At 39.0% G+C, this 18,288-nt stretch overlaps 1 protein-coding gene across 4 annotated transcripts in view; it reads right to left on the bottom strand.

Annotated features, from left to right (window-relative positions):
- The window catches only part of LOC128643506 (CLIP-associating protein 1-like), a 235,599-nt gene that overhangs the window by 197,021 nt on the left and 20,290 nt on the right, over nt 1-18,288 (bottom strand). For all 4 annotated transcript variants that reach the window (XM_053696355.1, XM_053696353.1, XM_053696354.1 and 1 more), the window contains exon 2: nt 14,108-14,271. In XM_053696355.1, coding sequence (XP_053552330.1) covers nt 14,108-14,271 — 164 coding nt within the window. The remainder of the gene's footprint in view (nt 1-14,107; nt 14,272-18,288) is intronic.

Raw genomic sequence — 18,288 nt, forward strand, 5'->3', positions numbered from 1 at the left:
CACCACACCCACAATTCAGTTTAACGAATAGCCAAGTAGTGGGGTGATAAAGAAAGGAGTAAAAAGCATCAACAAATAAATTTGGAATAATTGTGCTTTATACAAAAAAAATCATAACCACCATAAAAAGGGTGGGCCTCATGGACTCTTGCCAATATGAAAGAAATACATTTATCAGGTAAGTTCTTACATAAATTATGTTTTCTTTCATGTAATTGGCAAGAGTCCATGAGCTAGTGACGTATGGGATATCAAATACCCAAGATGTGGAACTCCACGCAAGAGTCACTAGAGAGGGAGGGATAAAAAAACACCCAAATGCTGAAAAAACAATCCACAACCCAAAATATAAGTTATTCTCATGAAGAAAAGAAAAACTTAAAACATCAACAGAAGAATCAGACTGAAACAGCTGCCTGAAGTACTTTTCTACCAAAAACTGCTTCAGAAGAAGAAAACACATCAAAATGGTAGAATTTAGTAAAAGTATGCAAAGAAGACCAAGTGGCTGCTTTGCAAATCTGATCAACTGAAGCTTCATTCCTATACGCCCAGGAAGTAGAAACTGACCTAGTAGAATGAGCTGTAATCCTTTGAGGCGGAGTTTTACCCGACTCGACATAGGCATGATGAAACAAAGATTTAACCAAGATGCCAAAGAAATGGCAGAAGCCTTCTGACCTTTCCTAGAACCGGAAAAGATAACAAATAGACTAGAAGTCTTTCGGAAATCCTTAGTAGCTTCAACATAATATTTCAAAGCTCTAACTACATCCAAAGAATGCAACGAGTTTTCCTTAGAATTCTTAGGATTAGGACACAATGAAGAACCACAATGTCTCTACTAATGTTGTTAGAATTCACAACCTTAGGTAAAAATTTAAAAGAAGTTCGCAACACCGCCTTATCCTGATGAAAAATCAGAAAAGGAGACTCACAAGAAAGAGCAGATAATTCAGAAACTCTTCTAGCAGAAGAGATGGCCAAAAGAAACAAAACTTTCCAAGAAAGTAATTTAATGTCCAGCGAATGCATAGGTTCAAACAGAGGAGATTGAAGAGCCCCCAGAACCAAATTCAAACTCCAAGGAGGAGAGATTGACTTAATAACAGGTTTTATACGAGCCAAAGCTTGTACAAAACAATGAATATCAGGAAGACTAGCAATCTTTCTGTGAAAAAACATAATTTATGCTTACCTGATAAATTTATTTCTCTTGTAGTGTGTTCAGTCCACGGGTCATCCATTACTTATGGGATATATTCTCCTTCCCAACAGGAAGTTGGAAGAGGATCACCCAAGCAGAGCTGCTATATAGCTCCTCCCCTCACATGTCATATCCAGTCATTCGACCGAAACAAGACGAGAAAGGAAAAACTATAGGGTGCAGTGGTGACTGGAGTTTTAATTAAAATTTAGAACTGCCTCAAAAAAAGACAGGGCGGGCCGTGGACTGAACACACTACAAGAGAAATAAATTTATCAGGTAAGCATAAATTATGTTTTCTCTTGTTAAGTGTGTTCAGTCCACGGGTCATCCATTACTTATGGGATACCAATACCAAAGCTAAAGTACACGGATGATGGGAGGGACAAGGCAGGAACATTAAACAGAAGGAACCACTGCCTGTAGAACCTTTCTCCAGAAAACAGCCTCCGAAGAAGCAAAAGTGTCAAATTTGTAAAATTTTGAAAAGGTATGAAGTGAAGACCAAGTTGCAGCCTTGCAAATCTGTTCAACAGAGGCCTCATTCTTAAAGGCCCAGGTGGAAGTCACAGCTCTAGTGGAATGAGCTGTAATTCTTTCAGGAGGCTGCTGTCCAGCAGTCTCATAGGCTAAACGTATTATGCTACGAAGCCAAAAAGAGAGAGAGGTGGCCGAAGCCTTTTGACCTCTCCTCTGACCAGAATAAACGACAAACAGAGAAGAAGTTTGCCGAAAATCTTTAGTTGCCTGTAAGTAGAACTTCAGGGCACGGACTACGTCCAGATTATGCAAAAGACGTTCCTTCTTTGAAGAAGGATTAGGACATAATGAAGAAACAATCTCTTGATTGATATTCCTGTTAGAAACAACTTTAGGTAAAAACCCAGGTTTAGCACGCAGAACTACCTTGTCTGAATGAAAAATCAGATAAGGAGAATCGCAATGTAAGGCAGATAACTCAGAGACTCTTCGAGCCGAGGAAATAGCCATCAAAAACAGAACTTTCCAAGATAAAAGCTTAATATCAATGGAATGAAGGGGTTCAAACGGAACACCCTGAAGAACTTTAAGAACCAAGTTTAAGCTCCACGGAGGAGCAACAGTTTTAAACACAGGCTTAATCCTAGCCAAAGCCTGACAAAAAGCCTGGACGTCTGGATTCTCTGCCAGACGTTTGTGTAAAAGAATAGACAGAGCAGAAATCTGTCCCTTTAACGAACTAGCGGATAAACCCTTTTCTAAACCTTCTTGTAGAAAAGCCAATATCCTAGGAATCCTAACCTTACTCCATGAGTAACTCTTGGATTCACACCAATATAAATATTTACGCCATATCTTATGGTAAATTTTTCTGGTAACAGGTTTCCAAGCCTGTATTAACGTATCAATAACCGACTCCGAAAAACCACGCTTTGATAGAATCAAGCGTTCAATCTCCATGCAGTCAGCCTCAGAGAAATTAGGCTTGGATGGTTGAAAGGACCCTGAATTAGAAGGTCCTGCCTCAGAGGCAGAGACCATGGTGGACAGGACGACATGTCCACTAGGTCTGCATACCAGGTCCTGCGTGGCCACGCAGGCGCTATCAGAATCACCGATGCTCTCTCCTGTTTGATCCTGGCAATCAGTCGAGGTAGGAACGGAAATGGTGGAAACACATAAGCCATGTTGAAAACCCAAGGGGCTGCTAATGCATCTACCAGCACCGCTCCCGGGTCCCTGGACCTGGATCCGTAACAAGGAAGCTTGGCGTTCTGGCGAGATGCCATGAGATCCAGCTCCGGTTCGCCCCAACGAAGAATCAGTTGAGCAAACACCTCCGGGTGAAGTTCCCACTCCCCCGGATGAAAGGTCTGGCGACTTAGAAAATCCGCCTCCCAGTTCTCCACGCCTGGGATGTAGATCGCTGACAGATGACAAGAGTGAGACTCTGCCCAGCGAATTATCTTCGAGACTTCCAACATCGCTAGGGAACTTCTGGTTCCCCCTTGATGATTGATGTAAGCCACAGTCGTGATGTTGTCCGACTGAAATCTGATGAACCTCAGTGTTGCTAACTGAGGCCAAGCTAGAAGAGCATTGAATATTGCTCTTAATTCCAGAATGTTTATTGGGAGGAGTTTCTCCTCCTGAGTCCACGATCCCTGAGCCTTCAGGGAGTTCCAGACTGCACCCCAGCCTAGTAGGCTGGCATCTGTTGTTACAATCGTCCAATCTGGTCTGCGAAAAGTCATTCCTTTGGACAGATGAACCCGCGACAACCACCAGAGAAGAGAATCTCTGGCCTCCTGGTCCAGATTTAGTAAAGGGGACAGATCTGAGTAATCCCCATTCCACTGACTTAGCATGCATAGTTGCAGCGGTCTGAGATGTAGGCGCGCAAATGGCACTATGTCCATTGCCGCGACCATTAAGCCGATCACTTCCATGCACTGAGCTACTGATGGGCTTGGAATGGAATGAAGGACACGGCAAGCATTTAGGATTTTTGATAACCTGGACTCCGTCAGGTAAATCTTCATCTCTACAGAATCTATAAGAGTCCCTAGAAAGGGAACCCTTGTGAGTGGGAACAGAGAACTCTTTTCCATGTTCACTTTCCACCCATGCAACCTCAGAAATGCTAGAACTATCTCTGTATGAGACTTTGCATTTTGAAAACTTGACGCTTGTATCAGAATGTCGTCTAGGTACGGAGCCACCGCTATGCCTCGCGGTCTTAGTACCGCCAGAAGCGAGCCCAGAACCTTTGTAAAAATTCTCTGGGCCGTAGCCAACCCGAAGGGAAGAGCTACAAACTGGTAATGCCTATCTAGAAAGGCAAACCTTAGGTACCGATAATGATCTTTGTGAATCGGTATGTGAAGGTAGGCATCCTTTAAGTCCACTGTGGTCATATACTGACCCTCTTGGATCATGGGTAGGATGGTTCGAATAGTTTCCATTTTGAACGATGGAACCCTTAGGAATTTGTTTAAGATCTTCAGGTCCAAGATTGGCCTGAAGGTTCCCTCTTTTTTGGGAACCACAAACAGATTTGAGTAAAAACCTTGACCTTGTTCCGTCCGTGGAACCGGGTGGATCACTCCCATTACTAAGAGGTCTTGTACACATCGTAGAAATGCCTCTTTCTTTATTAGGTTTGTTGATAACCTTGACAGATGAAATCTCCCTTGTGGAGGAGAAGTTTTGAAGTCCAGAAGGTATCCCTGAGATATGATCTCCAACGCCCAGGGATCCTGGACATCTCTTGCCCAGGCCTGGGCGAAGAGAGAAAGTCTGCCCCCCACTAGATCCGTTTCCGGATAGGGGGCCTTTTCTTCATGCTGTCTTAGGGGCAGAAGTAGGTTTTCTGGCCTGCTTGCCCTTGTTCCAGGACTGGTTGCCTTTCCAACCCTGTCTGCAACGAGTAGCAGTCCCTTCCTGTTTTGGAGCGGAGGAAGTTGATGCTGCTCCTGCCTTGAAATTACGAAAGGCACGAAAATTAGACTGTTTGGCCTTTGGTTTGGCCCTGTCCTGAGGAAGGGTGTGACCCTTACCTCCAGTAATGTCAGCAATAATTTCTTTCAAGCCGGGCCCGAATAAGCTTTGCCCTTTGAAAAGAATATTAAGCAATTTAGATTTAGAAGTTACATCTGCTGACCAGGATTTAAGCCATAGCGCTCTGCGCGGCTGGATGGCGAATCCGGAGTTCTTAGCCGTTAGTTTGGTTAAATGCACAACGGCATCCGAAACAAATGCATTAGCTAGCTTAAGGGCTTTAAGCTTATTCATAATCTCATCCAATGGTGCTGTGCGAATAGCCTCTTCCAGAGACTCAAACCAGAATGCCGCTGCAGTAGTGACGGGCGCAATGCATGCAAGGGGCTGTAATATAAAACCTTGTTGAACAAACATTTTCTTAAGGTAACCTTCTAATTTTTTATCCATTGGATCTGAGAAAGCACAACTATCCTCCACCGGGATAGTGGTACGCTTGGCTAAAGTAGAAACTGCTCCCTCCACCTTAGGGACCGTCTGCCATAAGTCTCGTGTGGTGGCGTCTATTGGGAACATTTTTCTAAATATCGGAGGAGGGGAAAAGGGCACACCGGGTCTATCCCACTCCTTGCTAATAATCTCTGTAAGCCTTTTAGGTATAGGAAAAACGTCAGTACACACCGGTACCGCATAGTATTTATCCAGCCTACATAATTTCTCTGGGATTGCAACCGTGTCGCAATCATTCAGAGCCGCTAACACCTCCCCTAGTAATACACGGAGGTTCTCAAGCTTAAATTTAAAATTTGAAATTTCTGAATCCGGTCTCCCCGGATCAGATCCATCACCCACAGAATGAAGCTCTCCGTCCTCATGATCTGCAAATTGTGACGCAGTATCGGACATGGCTCTCGTGTCATCGGCGCGCTCTGTACTAAATCCAGAGCTATCGCGCTTGCCTCTTAACTCAGGCAAATTAGATAATACTTCTTTCATAACATTAGCCATATCATGCAAAGTGATTTGTAAGGGCCTTGATGTACTTGGCGCCACAATCTCACGCACCTCCTGAGCAGGAGGCGAAGGTACTGACACGTGAGGAGAGTTAGGCGGCATAACTTCCCCCTCGTTGTCTGGTGATAATTTCTTTACCAGTAAAGACTGACTTTTATTTAAAGTATCATCAATACAATTGGTACACATATTTCTATTGGGCTCCACATTGGCTTTTAAACATAATGAACAAGTAGATTCATCTGTATCAGACATGTTTAAACAGACTAGCAATGAAGGCTAGCAAACTTGGAAAAAATCTTTCAATAAATTTACAAGCAATAGAAAAAACGCTGCAGCGCTTTTAAAAACACAAAAAACTGTCACAGTTGAAATAACAATGAACTAATTCAGTTATAGCCAACAATTTTAACAGTAAATGTATGAATTTAGCAGAGGATTGCACCCACTAGCAAACGGATGATTAACCCCTCAATACCCAAAAACGGATAATCAATTTAAGATTTAAACGCTTTTATCACAGTCAAACACACTGTCACAGGTCTGCTGTGACTGATTACCTCCCTCAAAAATGAATTTTTGAAGACCCCTGAGCTCTCTTGAGACGTCCTGGATCAAGGAGGAAGAAGCAGGAAGACTGTGCTAGAATTTTAACTGCGCAACAAGGCGCTAAAAAGGGCCCCTCCCACTCATATTACAACAGTGGGAGACCTGTTACAACGGTTTCCATATGGAAAAAAATCATGCCCAAAAAGATTTATCACCAAAGTACCTCACAAAACGAATAACATGCCAGTAAACGTTTTAAAAACAACTTTCCAGTGTTATGCAAAGTTATCACTAAGCCTGCTACCAGTCGCTTCTACTGCAGTTAAGGCTCATACATTTATTTCAGTATTAACAGTATTTTCTCAGTCAAATTCTAGTCCCTAGAAAATAACTCAACTGCGCATACATTTATCAGCCTGATACCAGTCGCTACTACTGCATTAAAGGCTGTACTTACATCATATGGGTAACAGCAGTGTTTTCTTAGTCAATTCCATTCCTAGAAAATATTACTGCACATACCTCATTTGCGGGGGACCCCGCATGCTATTCCCTTTTCTGAAGTTACCCCACTCCTCAGAATGTGCGAGAACAGCCAGTGGATCTTAGTTACGTCTGCTAAGATCATAGAAAACGCAGGCAGATTCTTCTTCTAAATACTGCCTGAGAGAAAAAACAGCACACTCCGGTGCCATTTTAAAATAATAAACTTTTGATTGAAGAATAATTAGGTAAAACACTCCTATCTCCTCTCGCGACCTCCTTCTTTGTTGAGACTTGCAAGAGAATGACTGGGTATGACATGTGAGGGGAGGAGCTATATAGCAGCTCTGCTTGGGTGATCCTCTTGCAACTTCCTGTTGGGAAGGAGAATATATCCCATAAGTAATGGATGACCCGTGGACTGAACACACTTAACAAGAGAAAAAGAACAGAAAGAGCAGAGATTTGACCTTTCAAGGAACTTGCAGACAAACCTTATCCAAACCATCCTGAAGAAATTGTAAAATTCTAGGAATTCTAAAAGAATGCCAAGAAAAAAGATGAGAAAAACACCAAGAAATGAAAATCTTCCAGACTTGATAATATATCTTCCTAGATTCAGTTTTACGAGCCTGTAACATAGTATTAATCACAGAGTCAGAGAAACCTCTATGATTGAGAATCAAGCGTTCAATCTCCATACCTTCAAATTTAAGGATTTGAGAACCTGATGGAAAAAAGGACCTTGCGATAGAAGGTCTGGTCTTAACGGAAGAGTCCACGGTTGGCAAGTGGCCATCCGGACAAGATCCGCATACCAAAACCTGTGAGGCCATGCTGGAGCCAACAGCAGAATAAACGAACGTTCCTTAGAATCTTGGAAAAAGAACTATAGGCGGAAAGATATAAGCAGGATGATACTTCCAAGGAAGTGACAATGCATCCACTGCTTCCGCCTGAGGATCCCTGGATCTGGACAGACACCTGGGAAGCTTCTTGTTTAGATGAGAAGCCATCTATTTCTGGAAGTCCCCATATTTGAACAATCTGAAGAAATACCTCTGGGTGAAGAAACCATTCGCCCGGATGTAGTGTTTGGCGACTGAGATAATCCGCTTCCCAATTGTCTATACCTGGGATATGAACCGCAGAAATTAGACAGGAGCTGGATTCGGCCCATACAAGAATTCGAGAGACTTCTTTCATAGCCAGAGGACTGTGAGTTCCTCCTTGATGATTGACATATGCCACGGTTGTGACATCGTCCGTCTAGAAACAAATGAACGACTCTCTCTTTAGAAGAGGCCACGACTGAAGAGCTCTGAAAATTGCATGGAGTTCCAAAAATGTTGATTGGTAATCTCACCTCCTGATATTCCCAAACCCCTTGTGCTGTCAGAAGCCCCCATACAGCTCCCCAACCTGTCAGATTTGCATCTGTTGAGATCACAGTCTAGGTTGGAGGAACAAAAAGAAGCCCCCTGAACTAAACGATGGTGATCTGTCCACCACGTCAGAGAGTGTCGAACAATCGGTTTTAAAGATATTAATTGAGATATCTTTGTATAATCCCTGCACCACTGGTTCAGCATACAGAGCTGAAGAGGTCGCATGTGAAAACGAGCAAAGGGAATCGCATCCAATGCAGCAGTCATAAGACCTAGAATTTCCATGCATAAGGCTACCGAAGGGAATGATTGAGACTGAAGGTTTCGATAAGCTGAAACCAATTTCAGACGCCTCTTGTCCGTCAGAGACAGAATCAAGAACACTGAATCCATCAGGAAACCTAAAAAGGTTACCCTTGTCAGAGGAATCAAACAAACTTTTTGGTAAATTGATCCTCCAACCATGTTCTTGAAGAAACAACACTTATAAAAGACTGGAAAGGTTCTTTCTAGAGAAAATGAGCAAAGGGAATTGAATCCAATGCTGTGGCAATAAGACCTAAAACTTCTATGCATATATAGCAACTGAAGGAAATAATAGAGACTAAAGGTACCGATAGATGGAACCCAATAACATTATCCCTTGTCTGATAGAGACAAGGACAGTGACACAAACTATCTGGAAACCTAAAAAAGGTGACCCTTGTGTGAGGGATCAAGAGCTTTAGAAAAGAAGATCCTCTAACTATGTCCTGAAGAGTAAGTGAATCATATGAGATTCCGCATCCTCAGAAAATAATCTGAATGAAAACAGAAAAATGAAAATATGCATTTATTGTATCTAATGAAAACAAATAATGCTATCAAAGACCATAAAAAGGCAAAATAGTTTGAATAAAACTCCAAAACCCGGTTCCTCAAAAGAAACTGGAAGAAATACCCCAGAAGATTCCAGGTCTGAGCAGCGCTTGAACCCCATGGGTGCCCAGCCATGCTTCAACAGTACCCAAAATATATAGGACAGAAACACAGTTAAAGAAAGTGTTAGCCTTGCTGGAGTAAAATCAAAGAAATTTTGGACAAAATAAATTTCAAAGAAGCCTTAACCTGCCCCTTACCAGCCAAGCTGGAATACGGCACGTACATCGCAAAATTAGGGAGCTGATTTCGAACTCCAATTATAGACATGTTACTTGGGAAAGAACTCAGGAATCCGTTCCTTAATAAGAACAACCAAACTAGTATAAGCTTAAAGTTTTAGTCTTAGAACTCAACCTTGAAGCCCAGAGTAACAGTTAAGAATTGAATCCAATTATAAAACAAATAATTGATTATATTAGAACAAAGGAAATATGGATTTTTTTTTTATTTTTTTTTTAAATAACAAAATTTTTCTAGCTAAAAAAGCTAAAGACATAGATTAACCCTCATTTGCGAAAATATTGAATAAAATGAAGACACAAATGAAATTATTAGCATGATAGTCCAGTTTAAAGGACCAGCCAATACAGTGGACTTGCATAATCAATAAATGCAAAACAACAAGACAAATGCAACAGCACCTAGTCTAGTAAATGTTGTCCCTTTAACAATGCTAAAATAAATCATAATCTGATACTTGATCTTAAAGTAAACAGAGAAAATGAAGCAATTGCAATATCCAAATAAATCACAGGACCAAGAAAAGTACCTGAAACTATATAATTTTCCATAAATAAGATACAACTATCTAAAGGAAAATAAATACTATTTTGCTATAGAAACAATAGCATAATTAGTAGAATTAGAGATAGCCCCAATAAATTGGAGAACCCTCCAAATTGAATTTAACTGCTGGCAAAGAATATAGTTTAAAACCTTTGAAGAAGGAATAAAAGAAAATTCTCAGCCTATTCCATTCCCTAGTATAGGGAATTGGAAAGAAAACCTCTAAAGAAATAAATAGGCAGAAATAATGTCAGCTAGTCTTAAAGAACTAGTTACCTTAATATCCAAAATAATTAACACCTTTTCAACAAAGAACAAATGTACTTTAATAATTGAAAAATAATAAAAAAGTAGATTTGTTAGTGTCAATATCTGATGAAGAAAATTTCTGAAAAATGGTGCCACATCCGGAAACGCCGACATTTGGCGCAAAAACGTCAAAAAAATGACGCAACTTCCGGCAACACGTATGACGCCGGAAATGACAAGAAAATTTTTGCGCCAAGAAAGTCCGCGCCAAGAATGACGCAATAAAATGAAGCATTTTCAGCCCCTGCGAGCCTAACAGCCCACAGGAAAAAAAGTCAAATTTTAAGGTAAGAAAAAATTGAATTATACATATGCATTATCCCAAAAATGAAACGGACTGTCTGAAAATAAGGAACGTTGAACATCCTGAATCAAGGCAAATAAATGTTTAAACACATATATTTAGAACTTTATATAAAAGTGCCCAACCATAGCTTAGAGTGTCACAGAAAATAAGACTTACTTACCCCAGGACACTCATCTACAAGTAGTAGAAAGCCAAACCAGTACTGAAACGAGAATCAGTAGAGGTAATGGTATATATAAGAGTATATCGTCGATCTGAAAAGGGAGGTAAGAGATGAATCTCTACGACCGATAACAGAGAACCTATGAAATAGACCCCGTAGAAGGAGATCATTGAATTCAAATAGTCAATACTCTCTTCGCATCCCTCTGACATTCACTGCACGCTGAGAGGAAAACCGGGCTCCAACCTGCTGCGGAGCGCATATCAACATAGAATCTAGCACAAACTTACTTCACCACCTCCATAGGAGGCAAAGTTTGTAAAACTGATTTGTGGGTGTGGTGAGGGGTGTATTTATAGGCATTTTGAGGTTTGGGAAACTTTGCCCCTCCTGGTAGGAATGTATATCCCATACGTCACTAGCTCATGGACTCTTGCTAATTACATGAAAGAAATCTCCTCACAGGAGGTCTTACTCTGAATCCAATTCGGTACCCCTGAGAGACAATGCTCTGAATCCATTGATTTTGGACAGAATTTATCCAAACATCCTTGAAAAACCTTAATCTGCCCCCTACCAGATGAGCTGGAATGAGGGCCGCACCTTCATGCGGACTTAGGGGCTGACTTTGGTTTTTTAAAAGGCTTGGATTTATTCCAATTTGAGGAAGGCTTCCAATTGGAAACAGATTCCTTGGGGGAAGGATTAGGTTTCTGTTCCTTATTTTGACGAAAGGAACGAAAACGATTAGAAGCCTTAGATTTACCCTTAGGTTTTTTATCCTGAGGCAAAAAAACTCCTTTCCCCACAGTAACAGTTGAAATAATAGAATCCAACTGAGAAACAAATAAATTATTACCTTGGAAAGAAAGAGATAGCAATCTAGACTTAGATGTCATATCAGCATTCCAAGATTTAAGCCAAGATTTAAGACAAGGCTCTTCTAGCTAAAATAGCTAAAGACATGGATCTAACATCAATTTTGATATAAAAAATGGCATCACAAATAAAATGATTAGCATGTTGCAGTAAGCGAACAATGCTAGATATGTCAGAATCCAGTTCTTGTTGCGCTAAATTCTCCAACCAAAAAGTTGAAGCAGCTGCAACTTCAGCCAAAGTAATTGCAGGCCTAAGAAGATGACCTGAATATAAATAGGCTTTCCTTAGATTATTTAAGATTCAATCTTCCTATCTAAAGGATCTTAAAAGGAAGTACTATCTTCCATAGGAATAGTGGTTCGTTTAGCAAGAGTAGAAATAGCCCCATCAACTTTGGGGATCTTTTCCCAAAACTCTATTGCAATTGCTGGTAAAGGATACAATTTTTTAAACCTTGCAGAAGGATTAAAAGGAGTACCTGGCTTATTCCATTCCTTAGAAATCATGTCAGAAATAGCATCAGGAATATGAAAAACTTCTGGAGTAACCGCAGTAGGTTTAAAAACAACATTTAAACGTTTACTGGTTTTAATATCAAGAGGACTAGCTTCCTCAATATCCAAAGTAATTAACACTTCTTTTAACAAAGAACTTAAATAAATAAGTAGATTTGTCAGTGTCAATGTCTGATGAGGATCTGTCTGATTCAGAAGATCCTTCCTCAGAGTTGGATAATTCATTATGCTGTCGGTCATTTGAAATTTCATCAACTTTATCAGAAGTTTTAAAAGACCTCTTACGCTTAATAGAAGGTGGAAATGCAGACAAAGCCTTCGGAATAGAATCAGTAACAAATTCTTTAAAATTCAAAGGTATATCATGTACATAAGAAGTTGAGGGAACTGCAACCGGCAATGTACTATTACAGATGGAAACTATCTGCATGTGAAAGTTTATCATGACAACTATTACAAATGACATTTGGAGATATAATCTCCACAATTTTACAACAAATGCACTTAGCTTTGGTAGAACCGATGTCAGGCAGCAAAGTTCCAGCAGATACTACTGAGGCAGGATCAGATTGAGACATCTTGCAAAATGTAAAAGAAAAAACAAAATATAAAGCAAAATTATCAATTTCCTTATATGACAGTTTCAGGAATGGGAAAAAAAGCAAATAGCATAGCCCTCTGACATAGCAAAAGGCAAGAGGCAAAAAATAATGAAAAAAATTGGGCGCCAAGTATGACGCACAACGTAACTGAAACATTTTTTGCCGACAACTATGTCCGGAAATGACATACTCGCGTCACTAGCGACGCAACCCTGTGTGCACCCCTGCGTCAAGTATGATGCCGGAAATGAATTTTCGCGCCAAGAATGACGCAATAAAGTGTAGCATTAAGCGCACCCCGCAATTTGAACAAGTAGTCAATTGGAAAAAAAAGACTAAACCCCAGGTAAGAAAAATATTTCTTAATATTAACTTTCCCAAATATGAAACTGACAATCTGCAAAAGGAAATACATGAACCTGACTCATGGCAAATATAAGTACAATACATATATTTAGAACCCATGAAAAAGACCCCCATTAGGAAAATCATTGCACTCAATAAGTAATAGTCTCTACGTCCCTCTGACATTCGCTGTACTCTGAGAGGAATCAGGCTTCAAAATGCTGAGAAGCGCATGTCAACGTAGAAATCTTAGCACAAACTTACTTCAAAGTTTGTAAAACTGAATTGTGGGTGAGGTGAGGGGTGTATTTATAGGCATTTTGAGGTTTGGGAAACTTTGCCCCTCCTGGTAGGATTGTATATCCCATACGTCACTAGCTCATGGACTCTTGCCAATTACGGTACATGAAATATATATATATATATATATATATATATATATATATATATACATACACACACACACACACACATATATATACATATATATAAACATATATACAACCACACACACATTTTGATTGTATGCCCTTCACAAATGGCTGCAGATTTCCCAGTTTAGAATATCCATTCTAATTTGTAGTTATATTTCTACTATTTCTGCAACATAAAAAGATGTAGGAACTTTTGTTAGAAGTCTAAATAAATGCTGATATTTCTAATATATGATTAAGAAATATTCCAGCTAATCATAATTTTCATTAGTGCATACACACAGTACACATACAAGTGGTGACATTGCTTTCATCTACAGTACATTTATGGATTTATAGCAACATCTTTAAACAAGGGATACAGTTATAGTTGTTTGCTCGTACAGTTTGCTGTTGCTTGTTTAATCCCTAAAGGGTTAGCCAGGAAACAAATGTTTTGTACAGTTAATCCCTAGCTTCTTAATCCAAATGCACTTGTGCAGGTAACGTACAACAAAAAGAGCTATATACGTATATCAGATAACGTCAGAGTATAATTTGTATTTTTGTGAAGCTGTGTAAAAGTCTTCATTGTATGTTACATTTGGCTTTGAACTAATGTTACTAATAAAACAGAAAATAGCATGGTCTGTAAAAGATGTTCTATATAGAAACACTGCTTAGCAACAGCACTTGAAAAACACAGCAATCATTGCTATCTTCAACATGGTCCTAATCCTCACCTTGTCACATCCAAGGCTTTCTGGACTTTAGCTTGTACAGAGCCCAGCAGATCAGCTCCCATCTTCTTCAGAAGCTGTGTCAGTAAAATGAACAGCCAGTCCTGAAGGTCATCCTTATGAATGATGACAAAATCCACCAAAGTTTCCAAAAACATACTGAACACCTAATTCAGACAAAGGACAGAAGCATGTTAACTAGCTGTTTTACTTTAGATGTCTGGTTATCTTCTTATACTGCCCATTGTAAATGTTAACTATAACCCATAATCCCAGTTATGACAATTTACAAAATGTATGCCTGCAAATTTATATGTTCGTGTCACTGCTTCCTCATGAGCATGTAATGATGATATCAGAACTAGTGTGCATTAGAAAGTGTTGAAGTCAATGATTAAATAATTTCTGATCTTCCATCTCCACAATGAGCCTGAATATAAAAACATATACCTGTGAAAATGCACACACTCTGCCTTTCCGAGATCTTCCTTATCTCCCTTTTACACCCATGTTAATTACCTTCACACATACTGCATTCATCCCACTTATCCTCTAAACAACTTTCTTCACCACCTTCTTGTCCACTCACTCAATATCCACTCTCTCTCATACACCCTTATTCATCTCTCCCCACACACAACACCCTCATTTCTCTCCTTTACCAGTACATCTGATTCTATCTTTGTCCTGTTCAACATGACACTTCTCTTTTTATTATCTACAAACATGACTTGATCTCTGCCCAACGTTCTCATATTCCCTGGGCTTCTCATTGCTTTCCCTTAACCACCTCTCATCAGTTGTCTAAATGTCTATCCCAAAGTTTTAAATAAAAAAGTTCTAAGAGTTTTCAAGCACACATTCCACAATGTAAAGGCAACAAAAATGATATGGAAGAAAAAAAAAAAGAGAGAAGCAAAAAACCCTCATATTAGTTTCCTAAAACAAAAGGCTTAAAGTGAACATAAAGATGAATGAATAAGTGCCCAGTTTTTAAAAATACTATTAAAAACAGGGGCACTTTAATTCATTAAACTTTACATTGCAGCATTTTTGTTTATAAATACTTAACTTTTTTTTTAGAAAACCCAGACCAGCGATCCTCCGCACGCAGATCCTCTGTACTTAGCAACATTATGATGACATCGTCTTCCTCCAATCATGGCGTGCACCCCATAGGTATCCAGCTCCTGAGGGCACACAATAATCGGAGGAAGCCGGCTTCGTCATTAATATGCTAAGTAAAGAGGAGCTGAAGGCGGAGGATAGATGGTCTTAGTTTCCTAAATAAAAAGGAAAGTATTTAAACAAAATGCTGCAATGTAAAGTTTAATGAATGAAAGTGTCCCTGTAATAGTATTTAAAAAAAACGGGCAGTTATTCATTCAACTTTACATTCACTTTAAACTCAATACACCAGATTTAACACACTAGGGCACACAATAATCGGAGGAAGCCGGCTTCGTCATTAATATGCTAAGTAAAGAGGAGCTGAAGGCGGAGGATAGATGGTCTTAGTTTCCTAAATAAAAAGGAAAGTATTTAAACAAAATGCTGCAATGTAAAGTTTAATGAATGAAAGTGTCCCTGTAATAGTATTTAAAAAAAACGGGCAGTTATTCATTCAACTTTACATTCACTTTAAACTCAATACACCAGATTTAACACACTATGGCAATAGTTCATCTAAAGAATAAATAAATGAACGTATGAACATGATGACTTTGCACAACTAAAGAGTGAAGATTACTTGACAGTCTAATCTTTAACTATAAATATATGTAATAAGGGCTGCACAGAATACTTGCAGAATAATCCTTTCAAGTCTAAAAGGATATGTAACAATTAACAACTGTAACACTAAGCTGACCTAGTGCCATAAAATGATGATTTAAATAAAATTTAATCCCCCCCAATATAAATTTCTGCAGGCAGAATTATGGTATTTTTTAAAACATCTTTCCAATATGATTTCTACATCCAATAATTTACACTGAAAGCTTCTGCTTCTGTATACAAAACAGCATTTCAGAGATATTTATTTATAAAATATTTTACCAGGAAGGATACATTGAGATTTCTCTCGTTTTCAAGTATGTCCTGGGAAATATTCCTCATAACTTATAAAAGATTACAAATGTTGTTTTGCCTGCTTTTCTTGTACGCTAGGCCTCAGAGAGACTACATTGCAGACCACTGATCCTGCAACATTCTGCACAGCAATAGCTGGTGTATGCAAGAGCTAATTTCCATCTCTCCCTAACTGATCACAAGACACTCGCCTTGAGTATAATTTTTCAAGTGGTTTCTACTTGGAGTGAGAAGCAACATTGTCAGTGAAAATGCAGAGTATACAGCACGTAAAGTAAATGCTTGGCAATTTAGTCAAAATCCTTATTTGTGATTTTGACAACTGCTGATTATTATCTGGTCTCCTGAAACATCTTACTCTTCTTAGAAAACCAGTAAGCTTTTACTTAGAATACATACACTGGTTTCCCACGGCATCATTTTTCAGTACCTTAGTGGAATACATCTACATACAGTATGTTTATGTATAGAAACAAGTATCTCTTGGAGAAAGCAGAGATTTTCCCCTTAAAGGGACACGGAACCCAAAATTTTTCTTTTGTAATTTAGATAGAGCATGCAATTTTAAGCAACTTTCTAATTTACTCCTATTATCGATTTGTCTTCATTCTCTTGGTATCTTTATTTGAAAAGCAAGAAAGTTTAGAAGCCTGCCCATTTTTGGTGAACAACCTGGGTTGTTCTTGCTGATTGGTGGATAAAGTCACCCACCAATAAACAAGTGCTGTCCGGGGTCTGAACCAAAAAATAGCTGGCTCCTTAGCTTAGATGCCTTCTTTTTCAAACGAAGATAGCAAGAGAACAAAGAGAAATTGATAATAGGAGTAAATTAGAAAGTTGCTTAAAATTGCATACTCTATCTGAATCATGAAAGAAAAACATTTGGGTTCAGTAACTCTTTAACTATGAAAAAGTGCAGTTACAAAACTCTTGCTGTAAATTTTTAAACAGAAGACTGGCACTAAAAGAGTTTTATAGTGAAAAATGTGTCATTTAATTAAGTTAAAATCATCCCTCAATTAATTTGGGGTCATTTTTACTTGCCATTTTTCAAGATGTGCACTCTCAGCAGCCAACAGAATGTTCTCAAAACTGCATCTTCCTCTATGGTATGTATGCTATGTATGTAACTGAAGCTCTGATTTTTACAGCAAGAAAAATGTCTAAACTCATAAAATGCATGCATGTCCGTAGAAAAACACAGATTTACATTTTAAGATTTGAAATTTGAACAGGACATAGATGTGTCAAGAGTAAAAAGAACAAAAAAATAACTTACTCTCTGTTGTGAGATCCACAGCAAAGCAGACCATGCAATAAAACAAACCATTTGTTAGTGTCATCACAAATACAAACAGGTAATCATCACATCACAAAATGTGAGCTAAAGTGTTATACTTTCCAATAAATAATTTCCTTCATATAATAAGCAATGTCATTTATGATTTTCACGTGTGGTTATACAGCCTTTGTGCCACTTGTAGTATTTATTGAATGGAGCACCCATAGCCATGTTGTCTGACAGTATCGCTCTGAAAAAGGGAGATATTGCCTGTGGTATTTTATTTAAAGATCTGTACTGAATTGTACCTAAAGAGATTCTATGAAAGAAAAATCCACACCCTAAGAGGAATGAGAGGTATGCTTGCTTGTGCTTTTTATCCAGTGAAAGAATATTAATAAGTACACCGTTATAGTTTTAATAAAACATTACAGATGAGGCTCACGAAGGGCGATTCCCTTAATGTGAAAACAGTGCCTGCAGGAATGGAGTATGAATCACAGGCTTAACAAAAAAGTCCATGAGCCAACATTTTAACCTCTTGCTTATATTTTCTTTTTTAGATTATTCTACATATATCTACACATCCAAAAACAAACAACTGGGCCCTAAAATGTGTATATGGCTTGTAAGTTTGAAAAAACATTTGTCAATCACTGTTTCGGCTAGGAATCATGTGAGGGTACTGCCTGCTCTATAGACTGCAATCCAGGATGTTCAAGCACATTCTCAGAGAGCCGAGTAATCTACTGTGATATAGAGGGATGTGAGCTTGCATTACAGGTGAACAGAACAGGGTGGTAAAACATCT

This window comes from Bombina bombina, unplaced genomic scaffold (genome assembly GCF_027579735.1).
Source record: "Bombina bombina isolate aBomBom1 unplaced genomic scaffold, aBomBom1.pri scaffold_655, whole genome shotgun sequence".
In the NCBI taxonomy this organism is placed as follows: domain Eukaryota; kingdom Metazoa; phylum Chordata; class Amphibia; order Anura; family Bombinatoridae; genus Bombina; species Bombina bombina.